Genomic DNA, 26623 nt, shown 5'->3' on the forward strand with positions numbered 1-26623 from the left:
ATTGAAGGGCTGATTAAGAAGGGATGTGATGGGTACTAGAGTCCAGTTACTAAATGTATCTTTAAAAGGTTTAGATACCAGGAAGTCAATCATCATATTGTTAAAATAAAAAAAAAAACAATTTAGTAAGTCTGAGTTTTTGATAAAATTGTTTAAAAAAATAATAATAAAATAATTTTCTGTCAAAATATTATAATACAGGCAGGTAGGTACTTTATCTACAATCAGTTCCACTTTTGAAATAGACACATAAATTCAAATCAAATTTGAAGAATCATTTTTAATTATAATCATTTATAATCATTTTAAGAACAAGAGTTACTCGGACTGATACACAACAGAAATTCACCATTTAATACTACATATGTACATCATATCTCGCTCAATTTAGAAGAGCTAATAAAGTTTAATATAAATTCTAACAAAGTCAAATGTGATTTGAATTTTTCAATAATTGAGTTAAATTAATGTTCCTTGAACGTACCAAAAGCAGACTCTTGTCGATTTTGAAAGTGACGTCCCAAGTTCCTGGGTTCATCACGAATGGGGAGGGATTAACCCCCAGGGCTCCAGAAACGGTCACAAACTGAGGTGTGGTTGTTGGCTTCAGTAGTACATCAAACCTGGATTCGGAATGAACACATTGCTCATAAGAACTGGCACAAGATTAGAAGAGTTATACTTCATCAATCTAAGGTAGGGTTGTTTCATTTTTGAGCCACAATTTGAATATTTATAACTACATATTGTTAACTTAAAAATAATGTTAGAATAGAGTTCTAAAAATATGTACTTTTGGCTAACCATTGACTAAATGATGACAAAACCTGGCCTAAGTAATGAATGCAGTAGGTTATAAATGTGAGACATCAATAGAGATACAACCTTAAAATAAACTAAAAAATATATTACAAACATACTCTATTAGTTTCCAATATTGGAGTGCAATAATTGACCATTTTGTCTGGTACATAATAGAGTAGGGTCTCGATATGTATGTAAATAGTAATTTATTAGTGGTTGGTTCATGATCTATCTAGGTATTTCATAAACTGTATATTGTTTTAAAATTACTTTTGCTCAATTTCATTTGAGTTGTCTGGAGTAATGGTGATCTTTCCAATGATGGGGTCTGGATTTGGGTTGACATAACGTAAAACCATTCGATAAAGGGACGATTTCTGGATGAAAATGGTTTGAATAATTGTATTCTGGAAAAAAAAAATAACATTATTAGTATTGTAATTTTAAACTACCATAAATATAACGACCTTACAACCTGTTTCATTGGTTCAAAATTTTTTTTAGTCAAAATATCAAATCTTTACATGAGTCATTGAGAAGACGGCATAGCCCTTCCATGAGAATCCTGGAAACCTGGATTCAGAGTAATCATATCGGACAGGATTTCCCGACGGAGTGGACGCGTCCTCTACTTCATATTGGTATTGGTGTAGCGTGGGGAAGTAGTGGATATTGAGAGGCTCATGACAGCGCAGGCCTGTCACACGTGGCTTGCATGTGCACTGCCCGCTGCTCTTGTCGCATATATTGTTCACAGATCCTCCAACGTCGCAACCGCAATCTGAAAAATGAAATACATATGTAGTAATAAAGAACGGGCGTAGAAATTGTATTGTATGAATTCCGAGCGGAAGTAATGTATTATCAATTTCTTATTGGGGTAAACATTCAACCGACCATCAACAAAATATTGGTTCATTTGTGGCGGAATTGTGAATAAGGCATGTGGCGTAAGAGGGAAACGAGATCATTTTATTTAAAGTTAATATTTTATTCTCAATTCTGCTTTATTGCGAATTCATAAAAATTATCACAAATGTACATTCAAATAAATGGTAGCCCGTAATCAATAACATGCTATATATTATTATTATGTACACACCATGTAAGTATGTAGTTACTTACCAACACATCCAAAAATATTTTCCTGGGTTAAGTTGTAAGACCCATCCTTGCACCCTCTGCAACTTCTCTCTCCAACTGAATATTTGCAGGTGCATAGGCCAGACTTTGAATCGCAGACTCCAATTCCTCCCTGCGTTCCTGGTTTATAGCAGTCGCAATCTGAAAATCAAATACATACATTTGGTTTAATTCCCTTTCAACTGTTGTACATTATGTATATTTATTAATGCATATGTATAATGATTTGATATGTTTGATAATACGCACCAATACATCCTGCCGGGTTGTTCTGTTGGAGGTCCCAGTATAATGGTCTGCACTCATTACAGATTCTTCCCTGAACCCTGTCTTTACACTGGCACAATTCTCCAGCGGGTACAGAGCCACAACCTAAAAATATACAAATTCTTTCATGGTTAACATTTCTTCACATATAATATATACATTTAAATATAGGGACATCTGTACAAGACTGTAGGTTTAACCATCCCAAACCGTGTCTTCAACCGATAAAGATGCTGAGTTACGATGATGATTATTGGCTATGGACTGCCTTCCGCCTCCAGCGTATGACTTGACAACTAGATATTTAGTTGTCAAGAAAATAAGAGAAAATTTGTAAAACAATATAAGAAATGTGTTCCTCAGGAGATAAAATTTGTAAAATTTGTACAAGTGTTATTTTTCCGGGGTTCCCTTTATGGCAGCGCTCTGAAATCAGTTTATTTCACTACGCTTCGAGGTTTCTTGGTTTGTATACAGGGAAAAGTGTAAATTTCATGACACAAAAAATGAAAAATATAAACTAGGTATTTCAATTGAATTGAACAGTTAAATACCTCCCCATTGACGGTGTATACCAAATACTTTTTATTTTCGCTGCCGCTGGGGAGATGTACAAGATATATAATTTATTTAGTTTTCTTATGTTTTTGGAGAAATCACCATAGAAGTAATTATGAAATTAACAATCAGGCCGCAGTATGTCATCGGCACAGTATTCATGCTTTTCAGGGTCAGAAATTTCAGCCGATTCTGGTAGAATCTGCTTGGAATTGGCCAGTGGCATGGAGTGAGGATTTTGCCAGTGGCGTGGAGTGGAAATATATTACCAAATATATAAAATTTAGAAAAATGATTAATTTCCCAGAATGACGTCCATTACAAATATATTAAATAATAACAAAGCTTGGTGATTGCTTAGTTTTATGGTTTGTGCTGTGAAACCTCACCTGCGAAAGATTGGATGACTCCAGCAGGATCACAGTTGCACTCCTCACAGATTGGGAAGTTGTAGAAGCCCTCCTTGCAGATGTTACAGCGAGCGTTGTCAAAGTTCCCTCTGCATTGGCATTGTCCATCTTGGTCACAAGATACTCCGATAGCGCCGAGAGAATCACAGTTGCAAGCTGGAAACAATTGAAAAATGCCAATATTATGTTATGTTAATTTTATGGTAAAACACCTGAGATAACATGGTGTTCTTAGGGCTGGCAAACTGATTGCTCCAAATGTGTCAAAGAATATAATAATAATAATAATAATAATAATAAAAACGTTTATTTGACAATAATTTTTTACATGTTTGCATATAGTTTGTACACATACATTTAGATGATTATATTGTCAAAAGGGCAACTGCTCAGCTGTACATTCCGGATTTCTCCGGGAATGTAGCTGGTTTTCAGCAGTGCCTTTAATATAATGTGTTATAAATCGATAAATACAAATTTCTTTAAAATAAAATAAAATATAAATTCAGGATTAAATTTACATAAAATACATAGATAAAAATAAAAAAAATAATAATCACAAGTAGGTGTCCCTTTCATTTTAAATTCAATCAATTATGATGTTGTGCGGTTGACTGTGCTGTCAGCAACCATTCGCTGCAGAGCTTCTTAAAGCACTGCAACGATGTTGTTGTTCGAATAGGCAGTGGTATTTTATTCCAAAGTTTTGACGATGAGTAGCTAAAACTACCCTCAAAAACAGCAGTTTTATGTTTGGGGAGAACAAGTAAATGGTCTCTTTGGCGTGTACTATGTGCATGTGAGTCACGGGACCACTGCAGTCTGTCAAACAGATAGGAAGGAACCTTTGAATTCATCAAGTTGAACAGTTGACACATTTGATGTAACTTCCTTCTGTTCGACATATTCAGTATTCGATGCCGATAGAGGTAAGGCGAGATATGCTCGCGTCTCGGGACATTATAGCAATATCGGACACATGCATTTTGGACTCGTTGTACTTGTTTTTGGGTTTTTTTCAATAAAGATGGACCGTAAACTGAGTCTCCATAGTCCAATATTGAGAGAACAAGACTATCAGTAATAATCTTGCGTAGTTTCACTGATATGTTATCTCTTATATTGTACAATAGACGAAGCCTCGAGTAGCACCACTGTGACCTGTTTTTAACATGTTCATCATACCTCAATCTACCGTCCACCATTATTCCAAGGTTGCGCGCAGCATCAACAAAGGGAACGGTGGTTTCATGTATTTTTACAACATGTCCTCCATTTTTTACGCATGATATTTTTTGCTTAGTTCCCATTAATAAAGCAACAGTTTTTTGAGGATTGAGAAGTAACGCGTGCTCCTTTGCCCAACTGCAAACTCTACGTAGGTCACCATTTACCATATCCACTGCCACATGAGTTTTACTTACGTCAAACGATAAATATAGTTGTGTGTCATCAGCATACATGTGCGAACCACAGTGTTCAATAGATTGCATCATGTCAGCGGTATATATAGCAAAAAGCAATGGCCCTAGTATCGATCCCTGGGGTACCCCTCTTGTTATTATAATGTCAGATGAATATTTTAGAGTCCCATTACTATCCTTGCAAACTGTGCGCTGAGTTCTATCTTTGAAGTAATTTTGAAACCATTTTATTGCTTCATCGTCAAAACCAAAGTAACGCAACTTTGCAATAAGTAATGGAATGCTCAGTAAGTCAAATGCCTTAGAGAAGTCCAGCAGAACTAGTATCGAGGCTTTGCCTGCATCAGTGGAGGCAAGAATATCATCTGTAATACATTGCAGAGCTGTTGTAGTGCTGTGGCCTTTACGAAACCCCGATTGATGACGAGGTATAATCCCGCATGTTTCAGCGTAGACTACTGTTTGCTCAAACACAACTTTTTCGAGTACCTTGGATAATGCTGGTAATATGCTAATCGGTCTGAGATCACTAATACTTGAAATTGGTTTCTTTTTCGGAATTGGTGTGACTAAACCATTTTTCCACAGTGCTGGAACTATACCTGTCCGTAATGATTGGTTAATAATGGTTGTTATAGTGCTGAGTGCATACGGAAGTATGAGTTTAATCATTGAGATACTTATTTTATCGCAACCGATAGCGTTTGATTTGATAGTATGAATGTGTTTTGATATTGTAGTTTCATCAACTATTTGAAGTGAAAATGATTTTGCTATAGAGTGATTTTGTGTATTATAATGGTTGACTAAAATTGGACTATGTTCTAGATTTTGACTGTGATTAATAAAATGATTATTTATGGCTTCTGGGTCATTTAAATGTGTTGGTATATCTCCGACTTTGTCTTTAACATGAAGGCAATTTTCTAAAGATTTCCAGAGTTTTTTTGAGTCATGTACATTATTATTGATGTTATATTCAAAAAATGCTTTTTTTTCTCTTTTCATGGAAGAGGTTACTAGATTTCGTAATTGTTTATAATAAGTGTAGTGTGAGTCTAATTTTGATTTTAAATACCTGATATACGCGCGATCTCGAATTTTCATCATATATTTAATGACATCTGTTATCCAAGGTTTGTGTTTGTCTTTAATGGTTATTGTCTGTTTTGGTGCATGCGTATCGTAGATATTCAATACGTACGCATTGAAGTGTGTGACCATACTGTCAACATCATTCAAAGCGCTTATGTGTTGCCATGGCCCGTTAGCCAAATCGGCATTTAGCCTATTCATGTCTATGTCTTTAGTGTTTCTGTAAGTTATTGTTTTTGGTATATATTTTGGTTTTGAAAATTTTAAGTCGCATATAACTAAACCATGGTCGCTTATAGTTTTATAATGGTAAATTTGTGTACGTGTAACTATTTCAGGTTTATTAGTGAATACCACATCTATAAGTGTCGAGGAAGTACCTGTTACTCTTGTTGGTTCGTTTACAGTTGGCGACATATTAAATGCTTGCAATGCATCTATTAACTTTTTTGCATCCGGTTCCTGTTTGTTTAATAAGTTTATATTTAAATCGCCAAGTAAAAAAAGTGTTTCACACTGAAACATGTGGTCAGATAAATTATCACTGATACAATCGATTGCGTCATTGACGAGGTTTTTACAAGTTCTGTATGCTGTGCCTAAACATATATCGATATTCGGAGCCTTAATTTTAAGCCACATTTGTTCCAAGTACTTGTTTTCGTGTGGTAGTATAACGCTTGATAATTCACGACGTACATAGAAACCAACACCTCCCCCACGTTTAGGACGAGGGGAAAGATATAAGTTATAACCCGGAATTGCTCTATCAGTTGTACCTCTGCTCGCATCAATCCAAGTTTCGTTCAAGGCTAATGCATCGATTTCGTGTTCTCTAATATAGATACATAGATCATCAAAGCTTGTACCAAGCGATTGTGCATTTAGAAAACCAATAGTCAGTCTACGTTTTTTATTATTATTTGGAGCCATTTATGTAATATGCAATCATCTTGAATGGTAAAGACAAGATATTGTAATATACAGTATTTGAACATAGAGAAGTTGAATGAAATAACAACATGGATAATTTAAGCAAACACAGCACAAGATTTAAATAATCTGGAGGTAATAAATAAAACATAAGGTTTTTAGCGCATGAGAAGTTAATGTAATGAACGTGTAGGAATTGTAAGATAAAGAGACATAAGAATAGAACAGAAAAAATAAAGTTGGAACTCAATACCACTGCCCGTCCGGTAAAATTAATAATATAATATGGTTGCCATAATGTCACACTACGCGCATAACAACAGCAATATAATAAATCGAGATCATCAATATTGGTAATACTTCGTATATTCTGGTGTACAATTTTTAGACTGTACGATTCCCAACAGTATTTATTTATGTCTTTAGGATTATCAACTACATAATTGTTGCATGTGAGCATAGATTCATCGGGAATTTCAAAAGAATGTTGGATCATTTTTAGAGTAAGTTATCTGTAAGTAAACCCAAACGGTAATATTAATTTGGGATGGTAAATTTATGTTTTTGATGTGTGAACAAAGAGTACATAAGTTTGGTTGCTCAGTTATTGACATAAAATAATATACATGAATTATTGTAATACATAAATTGTGAGAAAACATTAGCCATTTCATGTTCTTCGAATGGTACAAATAAAAATTGCAATTGGTATTAGTGGTGAATTGAGGGTTAGCTAGTAATTTCTTATAATAAGGAAGTAAAGTAGCGGGGTCAGAGAGACACAATGATATAGTTGCAAATTTGTCATATAAGAATTTCCTGATAATGTGTGGGTAATATAAATGCACCACGATGTTAATAATTAAATTATTAATTGAAATGTCTGACATCGTGCGTATTTGGGGATTGAACAATGCAATATTGTAGTATTTTTTTGAAAGGAATAGAAATATCATGAAATATAGGAACACTCTGATTAACATTTTGAAAAGGGATACAGGTAGTATGGGTATGATTGCATTTGTGAGTCATAGTGCAAGTAAGATATTCTCAGAGGTGATATGTATAGCTCTCGATTCCGTGGTTTGGCGTATATATACTCGTCCCGCTTTTACCCATACGAATGCAAATTTTTTATCAATAGCCGTCTTCTTCGCTAGGTAAAGTAGGCGTTTATTTGTTGAAGTCAGGTGTTCCGATATATATACCGGCGTGCGCGGTCCGGAGAGTCCTATTGAGGTCGTGTTGAGTTTGTCTTCCTTAGTCACAGCATTCATATTGTACCTTTTTACATCGTTTAAAAAGACATCTCTTACGTGAACGTGCTTAAACCGCACAATTATAGGTCTGGTTTTTTGGGGGATTGTCTTACCCGGAGACCTATAGCTGGTCTCAATGTCATTTTTCGTAGTGTTTGTTTTTATTTCTTGATTTATGTTAAATAAAATATTTGCCAAATTCTCACCTTCAACCTCCGGTATACCTCTTATTTCGGCGGCAAAATTTTTTTGTTGCCGATCTTGATCGTCGATCTTTAATTCGAGCATAGTTAGTTTTGCCTCGAGTTCTGTGTTTTTTTTTTGAATGGAGTCTATGCTTTGTAGTTTTATCAGAGATTTTTTAAAGTCTTCTTCAAATCCCTCCATTTTGCTATTAAAGAATGTTAGCGAGGCCTTGAAGTCCTTGAATTCATCGAACATTTCGTATAATTTCGTCTGGACATTCTTGAATCCCTGTAGCTCAGTCTTGATTTGACGTAATTCATGTGTAATTAGGTCGAGCTGTGTTTCACCTACTTTAGTGGTGCTGGCCGCTGGGGTCTCCTTACTGGAAATAGAAGTAGAACGCGCCGTACTGCGCGTTTCCGTCTTGCAGCCAGTGCATTTGGTATTATTGCGTTTTTCTTGGGAGAGTTTTCGGTAATGACCTTCACTTACGCCACCGCAGGCGAAATGTAGACTCTCCTTGCAGGAGGAGCACCAGAACATTGATTCCCTCGTGAGTATGGGTTCCGGGCACTTGCTGCAGGTGGTGCTCTCCATATTGCAGGGAGTTATTATGTATTACACTGAACAATCGACACAGAAACTGAGTTGTAAAAAAATTATATTTTAGTATTACAGTTTTGAAGGATTTGTATTAGAATATTATATTTAGTTTATTTTGTTGTTAGATTTAATATCACATTTATTTTTAAAATTACAGTATATATTTGATTTAGTATTGGATTTATTTTGTATGATTTATTGGATTGCCATCTGTTGGACAAAATGTAAATCAAACTTCACAACGTAAAAAATAAAAAATAAATGTTTACTCTGGGTTTCGAACTCACGTCCCAGGAAGGTAGATCGGAATGTGTCGGCGCCTCTCACCACGCTGCCAAGTACCGATACACAATTAGCGTGATTTAATCCAATATAACTGGTAGACTTGCGAAATAGTCGTACAAACGGTCTAAATTGTGGTTTAGTTGTTTGACACTTATATAACGACTGTTTTTTTTTTTAAAATAAATCATGAAATTCACGTTCGCGCACAACGGGTTCACTGGTTTAGTAGTAATTATTTTTAATGTTTGTTATTTAGATTCACTATTCACTATGTTTATTACGATTGTTTGTTACCTTCTTTTGTATGTCAGAAGGTGTTGATATAAAACACAAATTTAATGTCGGTTTGTCGTTTTTTAGAATAGCGCAGCTCACAGATAGTGCGCAAACGCAAAAATGATTATATTCACTTGAATTCTAACTTTAATTCTAACTTTAAGATTGTTTTATTTTCAAATTAGTTTATAGTAAAATGAAATGCGACTGGTCGGTAGGTAGTATTTTTCAAAATGATATTATGCCCAATTATTAAACAGTATCTTTCCGTGCTGTGGACGCCGACAATATTAGCACTGTCTTTTATTTATTATTGAAAAAAATTAAAATAACGTTTAACATTTATTTTATTTTAATGTTCAAGAACAAATTTATATAAAGATTTAAAATAGGCCTTTTTGGATCTGCCGTAAAAATGACATGTTCATTTTTGATTATGAATGTTGCTTTGTTGACATTACGCCGGCTGACGCCGGTGACAACCTTTTTATCAGCCAGTAGCATTTTCTCATAATGACATTACATACATACAATTTGAACCGTTTAAGAATGTTCAGTTTTAGATTGTTTATAATCAATAATAAATCATGAATTAGAAAAATTAACTTTAAATTTTCCATACATTTTTTATTCAAGTCACAACTAGACACTTACTCTACAGCATGTTTGGCCAAATTTAGAGGTGTAGTCAAATTATTTATTTTTGGATTGAAAACGAGCTTACCGAGACAGTCCATTTCGAGGTTGTAGTAACCGGGGGAGCACTGGTCACACTGCTTCCCTGCAAAGTTGTACAGACACGTGCATTTTCCCGTCCCAGCGTCGCAGCTTGTCGTGGTGGAGCCCTTGGTGGAGCAGCCGCACTTCACGCACACTTGCTCTCTCCCACGTAGTTCACTGTAGTAACTGCAATAGAATTTAATATAGTTCATTAAAATTATAAAAAAAACTATTACAAGCTAGAGTCTTTAACCACGTCAGTTTATGTATTAGAAAGTAATTAAAGTTTGTACTTGATAACTACATAATTCAGATTACATAATCTATGAGAAATAGTTTAAGATGCAGACAAATTTTCTTTTCACTAATGGTAATCTTTTATATTCTCGACGCTGGCTGTAATACATGTTTCCTCTTCAATAAAAATATTACAACAAACTTTGGTCGGTTTGCTTAGTGAGCTGTCCGCAGTTGGTAACTTAATATTCTTTCTGAAGAATAATGATTATTTTTATTGATTATAATAGGAATAAATCTAATTAAATTTACTGCAAATTTCATTTCGTCTTATTTCTTTAAATATTGTAAGGTAGAAAAGAAAAATGAATGTTAGAGGGAGCGTGCATATAAAAAAAAAAGATAATAAAAAAAAACAGACTGATTGATATTTTAACCAATGATTTTCAGATACATTCTTTTGCTATTCCGATGATTTTTTTCTAGCAAGAAAAAAAAAAGATACAGGTCCCATTTGTGGTTTTAAGATTATCGTAATTTTTTATTATTTTTCGTTTACTGTCATGCATATTATGCTTTCTATATTTAAATAAATCAATAATTTTTATTTTTTTAAATTAGTGTTCTCTAGCAAAAGTATCACTTGTGACAGTACCTACAGTGTCATGACAACAAAAAACTTTGTCAAGTTTCATATAATTAATATCTACAGGCCAGAGCCAAAGCTCTTGCTTTCCTGCTAAAGAAATGTTTTTTTAAGTTTTTTTTCTAGCAAACAACTCTATGGGTTCGGCTTTGTAGCGAATATTAATAAGGAACAGAAAAAAAGTTAATGTTTAGTTACAAAAATATGAAAGACGTAATACATCAAAATGTAGATTTACCCAGGAATGCATTGATCACAGCGCGTTCCTCCAAAACCTTCCTTGCAAAGACAAGTTCCTTTTGTGGCATTGCAAATACCAGCCAATGTACCGCTAGCATCACAATTGCAATCTGCAAAAAGGTGGGAAATATTATGGAAATATTAAGGTATTCTGTGATATGTATGTTGTGACGCAGTTCATAAGTGATTATAAATGAAACTTACATTTGCAAGACGGGTAGTTGTAAAATCCGGCTTCACATTGATCACAGGTCCTTCCACTGTAGTTGTTTTTGCAAGTGCAATTTCCACTCTTCTGGTCACAGGCGGATGTCAATGAACCAGTCGGGTTACAGGAACATTCTGAAATGGCACAGATCGTTAATAAAGTATAATCTTTAGACAATGCCTCTATTTCTACACAATGCAGGTTTGAGCTCACACTAAACTGTCAAAATAATACAAACCTTCACAGGCTGGGAAGTTGTAGAATCCATCAGCGCACTGCTCACAAAACATGCCAGCATAGTTGGACTTGCACGGACACTGGAAAATACAAGTTCAATTTAGAATAAAAACATGTTTCAATACTAGAATATCTTCATTTCATTTCAATATTTATTTATTTGATTAAATTCCAAACTTTAATTTTTGTTACAGTGGATATACCCGCGCTGAGGTCTCCAAATTGCAGATTTATGTAGTGATATTAGATTAGGTTTTGTAGGCTGTTTTCTAGGTCAGATTATCAAACATAACCGAAAATATATATCAAAAACAGAACACCAAAGAGTATGTTAAGTGCCTAACACCACTTACCATTTCCTCCTTCGGTTCACAGAAGTCTCCTTGGGTGCCGTTGAGGTTGCAGGGGCAGGGCTTGCAGTTGGGGAAGTCGTAGTAGCCGTAGCTGCAAGCGTTGCAGTGTGGTCGCTGGAACTCCTTGCGGCACTCGCATTGGCCCTTGCCCTCAGCACAGTTGCCCGTGGAATAAGAGTACTTGCAGTCACAAGCTGGATGGAAATAAATTTAAAAAAATTTAGTAGAATACCTTTGTTATACTAAATTTATAACCATTGAACAAATAATTGCAAGAAGTGTTTTGCAACTTTAAACGAAGTGAAACCTACTTTTAGTACTTCATAGGTATACGTTAATATCAATCCTTTAGGATTTCACACAATTCATTGTAAATATTAAAGCTCCCTTTAGTTTACCTTCATTATTTTTCTCTTTAACTCAAACTTAGCAGTACTCACCTTATTTTTTTTTGCTTTGTTAATCAATAAAACAGTGTTTTTATTGGTCGAGCTTTGTGTATTGCCTTTTAGCAAAGTAGTAAAATCCAACAATTATATTCACTACACCTGTATTCTAACAGGTACTTGTAATATCTATGGTAATTATAAAGTAAATTCTCACGCTGGCAGACATCGGTCTCGTTCCAGTACTTTCCATAGGGTCTATAGAAGGTGGGTTTGCACTTGTTGCAGTTGATGCCCTCTGTGTTGTGTTGGCAGTTCTTGCAGACACCTCCTCCCTCATAGTTGCCGTGGATGTCCATAGACAGGCGTTGCGCGTTGACTTCCGCATCGTAAGAACACTCGCTGGAGTGGTTAAAGCAGTTGCAGGCTGGAACAAATAATAAACAAAATTACAAATTGAATTATTACGAGAGCAAGAAACATTATTTATTTTGTCATATTCATTGATATTAAAACCCTTCTTGGCGAATTTAGGAAGGGTCTCTACTTTACCGGTCCTTAGCCAAGAAGCTGATTACTCTGCCATGGAGGTCATTAAGCCAAAGGATGTGGTGTCCGCATCCAGCCACCTATGATTAGGCCTCACAACACTTCGCCAAACAGGTTCATTACAGAGAAAACTCTTTGGTGATTGGCTACCTTCCATCTCTGCTCTACGTTCTGCTAAGTCTAGTAGACCCATTTTTATAAATGATATTATTGCTGGGCTTTTCAAACTATGACAGTTAGATCGGTAAACTTGTTGAATTCCGCTGCATGCAAAGGCTCTTTAAAAAAACAACACTTGATTTTAAATAAAATATATAATTGTATAATTATTTAAGTCGGGGTTTAAGTCGCACATGCACAAAATAGCTTTTTAGGGTTTAGCAAACTAAAAATAAATAAAGTAAGTAAAAATAATAATAAGCAAAATAATCCAAAGATTATTTTAATAATTTATGCGTATTTCCTAACATGAGAAGTTTACTTTGATTGAGAAAAAATGGAACTTTAATGCATCTTTTACCATCTCCAATCACATAAATAGTTATTTCTTGTAGTAATTAAGTTGAAAGCGCTATTTATGTATTTCTCTTTATTACTGTGTCCGGCGGAATTCGACAAGTTTATCATTGGATCTTTTATCCCATTTCTCCTGGCGGGCAAGTCATTCTTTCAATTTACTTAACAACACTCACGTTCACAGACAAACTTCTGCCAGAGCTGTGATATCCTCCAGGCTTTCTGTTCGAAGCCGGGGCAGCAGTAGGCGCACTGGGGCCCGCAGGTGTGGTGCTGGCACCGGCACAGCAGCTTCTTGGGGTCGGCGAGGTCGGGGATGTCGCAAGTGTCGGCGTGACCATTGCACATGCACCGCCCACCGATGCTTACGTCTTTTATCGAATAGAAGTACTGAAATTAATAAGACATTAAACATTAAAAACTGCCATATATATTTCGTAATGGATAATTGGGGATTTAATATTCATCAAGTCCTATTCAAATACATTATTTTATTGGTCGAGCTTTGTAAGTCGAGTTTTACCGTTCAGTAAAGTAATAGTAGTGGAATCCAACAAGAATAAAGACGAGAAAATTCATCTGTCAAAACATCATAGATCACAGGTAAACAAAATAACAAAGACTAAAAAAGCAAAGATTTTGGTGTTACCGGTAATTAAAAGCAAATGCCATAGACAATAATGGTTTTAAAAATGGGGCATGTAGTTCACATGAGTTTTGAATGCTACCATAAATCAATAATTAAAATAATTAAATTATTTAGCATTTGTAATAAATTTGAAAATAAATTTACGCACTCTTCTCGTAACTGTGGGGTCTTGCCTCGCAACTGACATCAAATGTCCTAGGAGGGTTTTGGTCCTCAACAAACGCAATCGGACATTGGTCGCCCTCGTCCATTCTTGAAGCACAGAAGAGTTGAAATACTTGTTAGCTGAAGGGCGGTTAATAAGCAGCGAAATTGGAATCTGGAAGAAAAATTTTACATCAGTTAATTGATATTTAATGTTCATTGATGATTTAAAGCAAAAATCAGAAATGCTATTCATATTTTTAGCTCTATATGTTGAATTATTATTGAAATATGGAAATATTTACCTCACCACCTTCCAATGGCACAATTTTGGAATACTCCGTGTTGCAGATGACAGAGTCATCCCTGGTTATTGGGTTCAAACTTTCTTTGCCAAAGTGGGTTTCACAATCGCTAAAAAAAAGTAGGCAATTTATTAAACAAAAACGCTTAAGGTAAGCATTAGGTCTTTAATAGGTACCACCATATTTATGAAGTCAGCAATAAGCAGTGGTGACGTCACGGTACTGGGAGGAATAAAGAATCAGTTACAATCCTCCGTCAGAGGGTAAACGATATGAAAGGAAGGCAACATAATTGTTTCAAATGGAAATCTAGGGTTTCGTATTTAAAAGCTGTTACAAGGACCAACATAAATTTTTCACCATCGGTTTGTGTCATTGTCTTACCTTGCCGAATCGGAAAAGTATTGCCAAGGCTTATAGGTTTTTCCGTAATCCGATGATTTTTCCAAAGCCCACAATCCAGGCCTAGGTGAGTTCCCCATCCGAACAAACACATACGCCACATGGAACTCCTGGTGACAAAAAAAACATGGAAAGATTGTTATACGTTCAAAAAATATATATCAGTGACTACGAATTGCTATTTCGAAAGAAATACCTGTTTTTCTTTCATAATGTCGAGAAAATCTTTATCAGCCACATCTTTTAAGTTTTTGGTAAATATATATATTTTACATATTTTTATCAACATCCAAATAAGAATGCCGAAATTAGGTAGTTATAAATATATTTCTAATTTCCTAGCTTTAGAAACAATTCGTTCACCGCATTACAACAATTTCATACAGTTTCCAGCGTTGGTTGGTCTGATAAAAAATATCAAAATAACTAGCATTCATCGCATTTATGAAGCTAATTAATTATAAGATAAGAAAATATAGTATTAGTAACTTCTTGTCGGGTTAAATGACTCCATTGATGTGCTGCAGAGCGATATGCTCGCCCCCGGTTTCCTCTCGAGATAAACTATTGAAGGAACTGTACAGATAAGGATACGCTGTCCGCTCTAGATAAAACACGGACTACGCTCTCAGAACATAATGCGGACAATTATTATTATGACCCTCTATTTGGAGCAGAATAATTTAGCAGTTGAAAATAAGTAGGTACTAGGTATATACCTCCTATACTACTTATAATTATTACCTAGTATAAGTAAGTATCTACTTGGGTTGAAATTCTTTTAAAATTTTGGAGCATGTAATTCAAGTTTGCCCTAAATTGTTATAATATTGTTTTATTGATAATATTTGTGTTGGGTTGGCTGCATTTATTCAGTTGACCGTATTTGCTCTAATTGTTGTTAATTATTCTTGTAGAATTCTTTGCCCTGTAAGAATGTGACGTCCAGAGTAATACATAAATCTAATAGTGCAATCATAAAGCACATTTTTAACGTGACATATAAGGTGTGCATGAAAGGTGTGTATTTTAGGGTGGAAAAGATTTTAATTCCACTTTCTCATAAAATAACCAATCATTACCCTTCCTGTTCGAGGTTTACCTACTTTACCCAATCTATAGAAACTGGATATCAAAGTAGTTGCCTCTCACATTTTTAAAATTCACATAAACATTGTCATGTTCGATACAAATTCAATATAATTTATTTTTTTAACATCAATTCGTATGCATAATGCTACGTATACATACGCGAGCCGAACTACCGAATTGAACTTCAACATATGAGAAAGGAACGAAGCAACCTTCAAATGGCGCGAAACGCCGCTTGCAGTCGCTTCGTTCCTTTCCCGTAATTCGTGGCTCGGTTCGCGTTTAAGTTAGCAAATGTATACGTACCATAAGATTGCATTATGCAATTAAACAAGTATAAATCAATTCTTCGTGTTATAATAACAACAAAAAAACCACTCTGCAACGTTGGCTAAGAACAACGAGAAAAGAAAGCCACTTGCGAAAATAATTTATATTGGTAATAATTTATAATATATATGCCACTGGTATCCACCACATAGTGGTCTCATTGTTTATGTTTTATTTGGTTAATTTCATGTGGTCTTATACATACAAAGAATCATCACCACTTAATCATCCATTATTCGCGGAAACTCGAAATTGTCGTTCTGATAAATAAATATTAACTATTATAACATATCCTTATATGTAGAGCGATTGTTTGTTATTACTTATAAATATAATAATATTTTCACAATACGAGTTAACTCCTCAACAAATCGTATCATCGTGAAAGGCGTAAAACTTAAAGAAACAATATAAACCATTGCTGCCATCCAGCAGGTTTCTTGAGATTTTACTTTTTAAAATTTTTTTTTAATACCTTGGTATTTTTTATTTTTTGTTGGTAAGTGTGAATCCAGATACCTCATGGTTTATTTATGTACCTCATTGAGGTCCGTATCTGGATCATCAATGTTGTCTTAGTTAACTCTTGTCCCCAACATAACTCGAATTAAAGAACAAAATATATATTTTAACAAAACAGAATCAGTTTTTTTCTTGAAACAATATTTTAGTGTTTCTTCATTCATAAAAATTTAAATGATTACAGTTTTCTGTTTTCTACAGCCACCATACTAGGCACATGCCCATTGCCCGTATTATAATAATAATAATAATAAAGGCAACATTGTAGATGGGGACGAGAGTATATTTAGAAATTTCCAAATTACTAGTATGAAAAGGGATGAGGTTTATAAGTATTTAGGATACCCACAATCAAATAGATTAGACCATAGTAGTATTAAAAATGATATTAGGATTAAATTTCAAACTAGGATCAGGAAAATTTTAAAATGCAATCTATCTGCTAAAAATTTAGTAAAAGCAATAAATACTTGGGCAATACCTCTATTAACGTACTCATTTGGCATAATTAAATGGTCTAATACAGATTTAGATAACTTAGAAAGATTAATTAGAACTACGCTAACAAAGTTTAATTGCCATCATCCAAATTCAGCTATAGAACGAGTTAATTTACCTAGAAATTTAGGAGGTAGAGGTATAGTCAAAATAACTTCTTTGAAACATAATCAGGTAGAAATGCTAAGAACTTTTTTCCATAGGAAAGCTCATAGCTCAGAAATGCACAAAATAATTTGCAAGGCAGATATAAATATTACACCTTTAAATTTATATGATGAGAATGCCACCATTTTTATAAATCCCAACCAGGAATTATTAGATTCCTGGTCAAATAAAATTTTACACGCAAAACACTTCAATTATCTCAACCAAACGTATGTTGACAAAATTCCGTCAAACAAATGGTTGAGTATTGGAGAGTTGAGCGCAGAAATAGAAGGATTTATGCTTGCCATTCAGGATAGAGTCATTAATACTAAAAATTATAGAAAGCATATAATCAAAGATACAAATCAAATTGATGATTTGTGTAGAAAATGTTTGGCTTTTCCGGAAACTATAGAACATATTATATCGGGATGTTCTATATTAGCACCGTCCGAATATACATTTAGGCACAATCAAGTTTTAAAAATAATTCACCAAAATTTGGTAATTAAACATAACTTGATTGACTGCCGTAATGTAGTACCATATTATGAATACGAACCAAATTCATTTTTAGAAAACGAATTTTATAAAATATATAATGATAAAACTATACTAACAGACCGAGCGATTAGTCATAATAGACCCGATATAGTTTTACATGACAAAATTAAAAAAAATAACTTATATAATTGATGTCGCTATACCAAATTCCTGTAATATTCAAAAATCTGTTAGCGAAAAAATAAGAAAATACACAGATTTAGGAAATGAAATAAAAAGAATTTGGCATTCTCAGACTATAAAAATATTACCATTCGTTATTTCGGCTACTGGCATTATACCTAGCTCTCTAATTAAAAAGTTAGGCGTATTAGATCTATCAAAAAATTTATATATAAAGATGCAAAAGTCGGTCATTTTGAATACATGTAGGATAACAAAAGATTTTTTAAATATTTATGTTGAGGGATCAGTAGGATTTATAGGCCCTGTTAGAAGTTCTACCTAGCCGAACCCTCTGATATGAAAATATCTGGAGACGGTGAATTTTTTTCCCATTTGATATCTGGTGAGTTGACGTGTTGTTGTTCTTGTATTGTTTTGTATTTATTTTACTTATATAATGCACTTACATAGTGTTGATTGACTAGCTGATCATTTGTGGAAAAGTGAGTGGAAGGGTTTAGTTTTTCCTATGGGGAAGATTTAACCCGGACAACAAAATCGGAAGCATAAAAAATAGTTTTTCATTATGAGGATTTTTAATAATTTTGGTTAACAACCCAACCGATATATTAGAAAAACTCATGTGTTCAATGCCTGAAAAATTGAGTTCTTCATTTTCTATCCAGGGACTTGACTCGTTTCATATCTTTACTCCAAATTTTAGTTCAAAAATCGCGCATACCTGATTCAGATGGCAACGGAATATTATTATTCGAAATAATATTTTGTTTATCGTCAAGTTTGGAATAATTTTTTTTTTTCATTTTTCTAGAATAATCTATTATCATATTTTTTATTTTACGTATAATTATATCTTTTTAATCTAATAGCTTTTACGCCTAATGTTTGTTTTAACAAATCCAATAAAATATTGATTATAATTTCATTATTATGACTATCAATGCTATAACCAAATTTTTTCCCAATTTCATCTACATGTCTCAAAATTTTCCTACTTCTATTTCCATTTTTATATTCTATTACTCTAGCTATGTTATTTTTATTTTTTCATTACAAGTTGAGGTTGAGTTTTTTAGCACTATCTACAATATTTACATTGCAAGGTTTTGTTGGAAATTGAATGACATCACTGTAGGGTTAGGGATAATATATGTAAAACATTGTTTCAAGCAAAAACTTGATGCTTATTATTATTATTGCTGTGGTTGCGAAGATATTGTCATGTACCCATTTAGGTACATGGAGTGTTCTATGCGTTCATCAAATGCCACACTAGCATTTAGGAAATTAATGGTGAACTGACATTTTAAAACGATTCATTTAATGATAATGTGGTGTGCATTACTTTATATTTAGTTTTGTGGTTGAATTGTTATATAAAAAAAAAAACTGACACAGGAACCAAATTAATATAATCTTCATAACCGACAAAGTATTTATTCACAGCAGAAGGTTTAATATTGGGATTCGTATTTATTTATATAAGTCATGTGAAGCTATTTGTATTAGGCAAGCAGAAATAATGATAATCACATTACTTACACTGGCAGCATACCAAATGCATGAAATATGTTTTTTGTGGAAAAAAAATTAGGTATTTTTCCAATACATTTAGTTAATTTAGATTATCTTTTCTTGAATGAATGAAGAAATAAATTAATTAATGAAATGTTACCTTGGAAGTGGAAATTAACCCACTTCCAGACATCTGATCGAGCAGAAACGTGATAACAACACATAACAATGCATTCCATCAACTCATGTACACAGATAATCATTTCTCGGAAGTGAAAGTGACTTTTTAAATTTACAGAAGATAATATACAAAATAAATCTCTGTACCATTAAATTCAGATTTGGATTAAGTGATAGCGCGGTTCACTCATTTTATTCAGTCCTTGGGGAGGAAGATGCAATCCTGAGATTTAAAAAAAAATACATCTATTCATAAAAATAGTACTATTATAATTTAAAAAAAACGTAGTTTTTTTTACGAGTTGATTTATTTATATTTTAATAAACCAATATAACTAACTAACGAACCATGACGCCGCAGGGGTAGGCAAAGAGAGTACCTACACAACTCTACCTTGACACCATTCCTTGCTTCATTCAGGTTCACACATACCATGGCCGAACGAATAACTAATTTATTTCATCATGTCGTGTCTTCCTCGGAAGTCCCCGGCTTCTTTTACCATTACTTATTTATTCTAACGTGCCCGAAAACTTCCATAGCATTGTTCTGGAAAACCTCTATAATAAAAAATAGGCTGGGACCTATGCCACAATATTTCGGTTTAATATTTTATCAAATACTTTATTTTATTATTTATATTCATAAAACTACTCTAAGCTCCAATTAGAAACCGTTCAGTATTGTTGGTGTACTGTACGGAATTAAATTATTACCCATTTGCCTAAGAGGAAGTCACAAGCCAAAAACGTGAAAATTCTTAGTGTGCCTTATATCGTCACAAATATGGGTATAAAAATCGCTTGGCAAACGGAGTCTAGAAAGGCTCGATTTCAAGAGTAAAAGTGGTTTTCATTATTTTGTGGATAATTTGAAAAGAAATAAATAAGTTAATCAAAAGAAAATGTCACAGATAATCTAAGCCATAAAATTTTATTCAAAATATAATTCTTACGAGCGTTCGTACATTTCTAATGAAAAAACATTTTTTATAAAGTAATTAACACATTAATTATAATTTTACTCAAAGGAAACGATAGGAAAAGCTATGATTTATACAATACATATTTTTTAGCATTTATAATGTAAACCGATTCGTGGTAAAGATTAATCGAAAATAGTAATTTAGCATTAAGGTTCTTCTTAAATTGTCTCAAATAATATATTTTCCTTTCCTGCTGATACAATATAAAATAGCTATGATGGTGTAAAATCCTCTGATTGGAGCGATATAAGCTGTACCTGTAATACAGAATAATGATAATTATCATATTGTACGACTTTTGGCTAAACATGTTGTGTTTGGTGATTACACATCGTTGGGTGATGGTTATTATTATCATAGGTTGATGTCATACCTATATTAACTGTTTAGTTAGAGATTAAAATGTTCGCAAACAATGATATTTTCAGCTGCATGCGATTCTGGCGCTAAGGTGATGTAGGCACTTGGGTTTTATACTATGGATTGAACCGTTTACGAAGAAATTGTATGTGTCTAATTTAAGAGTTCAAAAAACATTGATTGCTTTGACGAAATTGTGGGAATAGTGGGTAGTACCAAATACCCTTATTAATAATACGTTCAACTCATAATGTAGCATATTGACTTTGACATTCCTTTCAATGCCGGCAAATTAAATTTATTTAGTACTTGATAGCTGTGTTTTGCACTTTTTTAAAATTGAATTTTGATCAAAATTGATAAAAATATGTATTAATAAAATTATGTTCTGTGTGTGAAGTTTTTGGATCTAATAATTAAAAACAACAAAAACACTCTCAAGTCTCAGTTATTAATATTTTTAGCAGCTTTAATATTTTAAGGTAACAATTTATTTATTTTTGCTTTCTCTAATTTATTAATGTAAAGTAAAGAATTTATTACATACGCATTAAAATGTATGAAGAAAACAAAGTCGCACAACTCACCCCGCTAGGAGGCGCTAGCGTAGCATGCTGCCATCATAATGTATATTAAATGTCAGAAGTTTGAAGGTATTATTAACATTATAGGATATTTTGTAATATGGACTAGCTCTCAATATTTTTACAGCTCTCCAATTTTTTGTAGGAAATGCATGTATTTTTTGAATATGTAATACCTGTTTTTTTTTTTTTTTTTGATTGGGATACTATGAATAATTGTGGGAGGGTTTTTTTTTAAATTATTCCACTACTTGAAAAAGCTGATTCCAGCGATCCTACTAAAAACGATCGAAAGCCGACGATCATGATAAAAATTAAACACTTCTAATCATGGAGAAAAGAAGAAAACTAGAAGTGCCTTTCATATAAATTTGAATGGAAACAAATGTGTCACTGACCTAGTACTGTTTGATTCTAGACCATTTAGCATGCAATCTGTCTCTCTTACACTTGCCCGAATTTGTATATAGCCATCCCATTTGAATTTCGTATGGAAATATAGGCCCAAATTGGGCTTACGTTCGGATCACGACACAAGCCCAAAAGGCACTCAAGTTATGTTATTCTTTATTCCATGCGTCGTGTACTGAAGCCAAAGCATTGATGTATACAGGGTGTATCGGCACGTACCCGACAAACTTTAACCAGCTATTCCTTTGCATATTTGGAGTAAAAAATCTTATGTGCACTTTGCTGTCCGGTAACGTATTTTTTTAATAAAAAATTTACTATTCATATTTTCACCACATGTCACCACTGTTTTATCCTTTGTCAAAGTTTGAAAACCTATCTGGCAATATTTTATTCGAATTCCGTTGAATAATGTACGTATACGTATACCTATATTGGCGCGCTTTTACAATCACAACGAAATGGCACGGCACCATTCGTCTCATTTTTAACTATTATTATTTAGTGTGTGCGAAAGAGCGAAGACGCTTTTCGACATACTTGCTTATAACAGCTGTTGAACACGAAAAGCAATGCCAATGGCAGTGATGTACTCGTAGTGTGGAAATTTTTATTTTTTGTTTGTTTTTAATAGAAAAAAAAATGCTACCGGACAGCAAAGTGCCCATAACATTTTTTACTCCAAATGTGCTAAGGAATAGCTGGTTAAAGTTTGTCGGGTACGTGCCGATACACCCTGTATAACCCTAGTGTGGAACGAAAGACTCGCCAATCTCAAGGCCTTCTAATAGCTGTAGCCTTTTGCGAATCCCGCCGAAGGGCAGATATTTTTTGCGCATCCTCAATTGGTAGGTACCTACTTGTCAATTCAGAAGCAAGATGGGCATCCGGCCCACATTCCTAAGACATACCGAGGCATTTATTTTTACTACGTATGTAGGTAGGTGCATTTAATTTTCCGAAGCTCTGTAGGGAACCCGCCTTCGCAGCGCGGATATAAACTGTGAACCCTAAAGTTGAAGTTTAGACTCACCGAATTCAATACAATTGTGTAAAAGCACTAGGAGAACCGCTGCTGATTATAACTGAAATTATTATTAGTTTTTTTTGTGAGGGAGACTATATTATAAACTTTGCACTTACATTATTTAAGCATTATCAGAATTCTTGAGTCCACACTGCTTACCGTCTACAAGAAAAGCCTATTTCAGATTAGAAACATAAAGGGCTCACCTACCCCTGTGCGCGCTGAATACCGAATTAATTAGTAAAATTATTTTATAGGTTACATGGTGAATTTTTTTAAAATTGTTGACTTAACATTATTTTATTAACTGTTTAACTAACGGAAAAAAATATTGTCGACTTTAGGGATACATAAAATTCCTGTAGCGGTAAGTTCCGGACATATTCCTGACGAAACTCTTGTTTTCATTTCACTTCACTTTAGCCAAACTTTATAATCTATTGTTTTGTTGTTGTTGTTGTTTTTTTACATACTTACTGTTTTATTTGTACACATGTAAGCATGTTGTACATATACACGTAGGTAGTTATTGAAAGGTTGGTATTTATAATTCGTATTTTTTTATATTAACCCTTTGACATTAATTAAAAAAAATTCAACAGCCAACAGACATTGCCTAAATGCAATTGGAACAATTGAAAATTTCTAAATAGGTATATTTTCGTTTTTCTACCATGAGTCTATTCCTATTGTTCAGAGCTATTCAGAATCTAAAGGTTATTTTTAGATGTTGGTTTGATATATACATCCATAATCCATATACATATGTGTTTTGATATATATTCATCCATATACATTATGAGTTTTGATATATATTCATCCATATACATATGTGTTTTAATATATAGACATATATGTATTTACTAACAAAACATTGTCCAAAGAAGCGAAGCTAGCAGTCCACAATGGAGTGCTGGTACCTACCCTGATGTACGGAAGTGAGGCATGGAACTGGCAGAAAAAGAATGAAAGTAGACTGAATTCTGTAGAAATGAGATCCCCGAGTCGTATGTGTGTTAAAACCATGTACGATCGTGTGAGAAATGTGGAGATCCGCAAAGAGTGCAAGGCTGATGTAAGTTTAATGAGTAAGATCAAGAAGAAAGGGACGCTTAGGTGTTTTGGGCATGTAGAGTGAATGAGCGAAGAAAGGAGTGTAAGGAGAATATACGATGCAAATGTGAATGGTAGCAGAAGTCGAGGACGCCAGAGGAAGACATGGCACGACCAAGTGAATCAAATACTTTGGTCGGGCCATGTCAAGAATCAGAATAATAGAAGAGTATGTATGAGACGATGTATGAATGTGAGTAAAGCAAGGAGTTTGTGCCAAGTCCGAGTTGTTTGGCGGTCCTTCCTCTCTGCCTACCCCTGCGGGGAAACGGCGTAATGGATAGTTAGTAAGTTAGTTTACATATAAATTTAAATACTAACATATTTTTGCAAACCCCTTTTATTTGTTTCATTAATTAAAAATTATGAGTAAACCGATGCGGAGTCTGGCCTTATTTCTGTATACTGTTGTTGCTGGGGCAATTTGCACTAAATTTATATTAAATTGAAATTTTTTTAACTCATGATAGAAATGACGCTGTAAACTAAGCTAACTAAACTAAGAGTAAATATTGTCATGACCCAAACAACGCCGGACAGAAGGGTGAACTAATTCAAGACCAAAGCTTTTAGCTAATACATTGACAGTTTTTAGTGAAACAAACAAATAGTTTTTCTTCTTTGAAGGAGAAAAGTATGCAATGGAATAATAGATTGAATAATATCTTTTCTTACGAAATAAACCTTGTAAATTATTTATTTCGGTATTGAATCAGGGGTCTTTGACCCTCTGAAAGCTGTACCTAGGCAACCCTCCCGAGTTTCTAAAACAAGAAACAGAAAATGCACCAAAATAGACGAGCTCGATACAGGAATGCATTATATGAATGTATTTTATAGCGTTTCCTAGAATAAGAACGGCAGTTGAAACTGTTGTCGACGCATTTAATAACGGTCGATTATGCACAAATGCATTACAATACATTATGCACAAGAAAATTTATTTTAGGGATAATCGCAGATATAAAACCATAATCAGAAACTAAATTCTTTCATGTAACCTCTAGTTTAAGTTGAAAATTTAAACAGATTGTTTATTTACGGTACTGTTGTCTGGATTCTTCTTCGAAAAATGCAAGACGTTACAAGAAGGATTTATTTGGAAGTAAAAAAAGGTATGTTATAAACATACTAATTTCAGTTGTCGGTGCGTGATTTGGCATTGTGCCAACACGTTACACAATTATTATTATGATTATTCTAGTTCAATTAATTTTTCATTTTCAAATTTGGAACTGATTAGTATAAATCATATCAAACAGAATATTGTAAAGTTATATAGTTTTAACTTGCAAATTTATTTAGTCAGTTAAATATAACCAACGAACCTGTATATATTTTTAATTAATTAGATCGAAAGAAAGTGTATTTTTACCTTGACCCATTTCCACATTCAATTAAACAAAGTCTGATACAGTATTTAATTTTATGTTATAAGATTAATTTTTAAGTTTGTTTAATTGTTTGTTTTAGCTTACGTAATATATATTTTGAAAATATACAGTTTTTACATAAATTTGAATTAACATTGAAATAATCAAGTTTATTTTTCTGTAAAAGAATGCATTTGTTCCATTCCGTGACCATATTTAATTATTATTAACGCCCGTTTACGAGTAATATCAAACAGTTTTTTTCATATTTTTTATACATAACTAAAAAGTGCTCCAGCAACAATCTTTTATATTTATTAAGTGATAAATTGAAGATGTCTACTGAAGCATCCACATTATTACCTTCCATTAGAATTCTAGGCAATGAGGAGTAAATATTATGGTAGTTAAATAATCCCAGAATATTTGCACTGAAAAAAAACTGAATTCAAGCAATCTGGTATTGGTGGAAACTTATAAATGAAAAGTAACGAAATGGAAAGTATAAAAATGTTTAAATTTTTTCGAAATTTTATTAAAATAATCCTTTATCTGAAATGTGCTCTCTTTTGTTCAAATATTTGATAGATGCTTAGATTTTTTATTGTAATATTAAAAATGGGTTAAATTTAAGTTTTAAGGTTATTATTGGTCATGTATACTATATCAGAAAAGTGGAACTGTTGTGCCTGATAAGGGAGCCCCGATTCTTACTTTGGTCAACCAAAGTAGGACTGTATAATGTGTTAATAAATAAAATATTATAATATGTTTTGTGTAAAATATTTATCTTCATATTTGTTTTTGGATGATTTAAAAGGTGTTGTTATTTTTCTAGTTTAGTTTTTTTATACGCTAACACAACAAGCCAATTTCTCCTTTAAAAGACAATATCAATAAATACCACCAGATTCACATAACCTAAGGTTAAAATATCCCGCGATACGTTCTATATAA

General features: G+C 33.4%; 1 protein-coding gene across 2 annotated transcripts in view; it reads right to left on the bottom strand.

Annotated features, from left to right (window-relative positions):
• The window catches only part of LanA (laminin subunit alpha), a 59526-nt gene that overhangs the window by 27107 nt on the left and 5796 nt on the right, over positions 1–26623 (bottom strand). The window contains exons 3-18 of one of the 2 annotated variants that reach the window (XM_089645908.1): positions 14818–14945; positions 14434–14542; positions 14133–14303; positions 13512–13725; positions 12488–12697; positions 11885–12078; positions 11533–11611; positions 11291–11428; positions 11085–11196; positions 9968–10149; positions 3162–3338; positions 2197–2319; positions 1930–2088; positions 1329–1585; positions 1075–1211; positions 485–623 (exon numbers count right to left, since the gene is read on the bottom strand). In XM_089645908.1, the coding sequence (XP_089502034.1) occupies positions 485–623; positions 1075–1211; positions 1329–1585; positions 1930–2088; positions 2197–2319; positions 3162–3338; positions 9968–10149; positions 11085–11196; positions 11291–11428; positions 11533–11611; positions 11885–12078; positions 12488–12697; positions 13512–13725; positions 14133–14303; positions 14434–14542; positions 14818–14945 (2529 nt within the window). Of the gene's footprint in view, positions 1–484; positions 624–1074; positions 1212–1328; positions 1586–1929; positions 2089–2196; positions 2320–3161; positions 3339–9967; positions 10150–11084; positions 11197–11290; positions 11429–11532; positions 11612–11884; positions 12079–12487; positions 12698–13511; positions 13726–13858; positions 13919–14132; positions 14304–14433; positions 14543–14817; positions 14946–26623 lie in introns of those variants that run through there. The other variant, XM_089645909.1, reaches the window with a different exon arrangement.

The sequence above is a fragment of the Hesperophylax consimilis genome, chromosome 23, assembly GCF_061612785.1.
Source record: "Hesperophylax consimilis isolate HC1 chromosome 23, BYU_Hcon_1.0, whole genome shotgun sequence".
NCBI classification, from domain to species: Eukaryota; Metazoa; Arthropoda; class Insecta; order Trichoptera; family Limnephilidae; genus Hesperophylax; species Hesperophylax consimilis.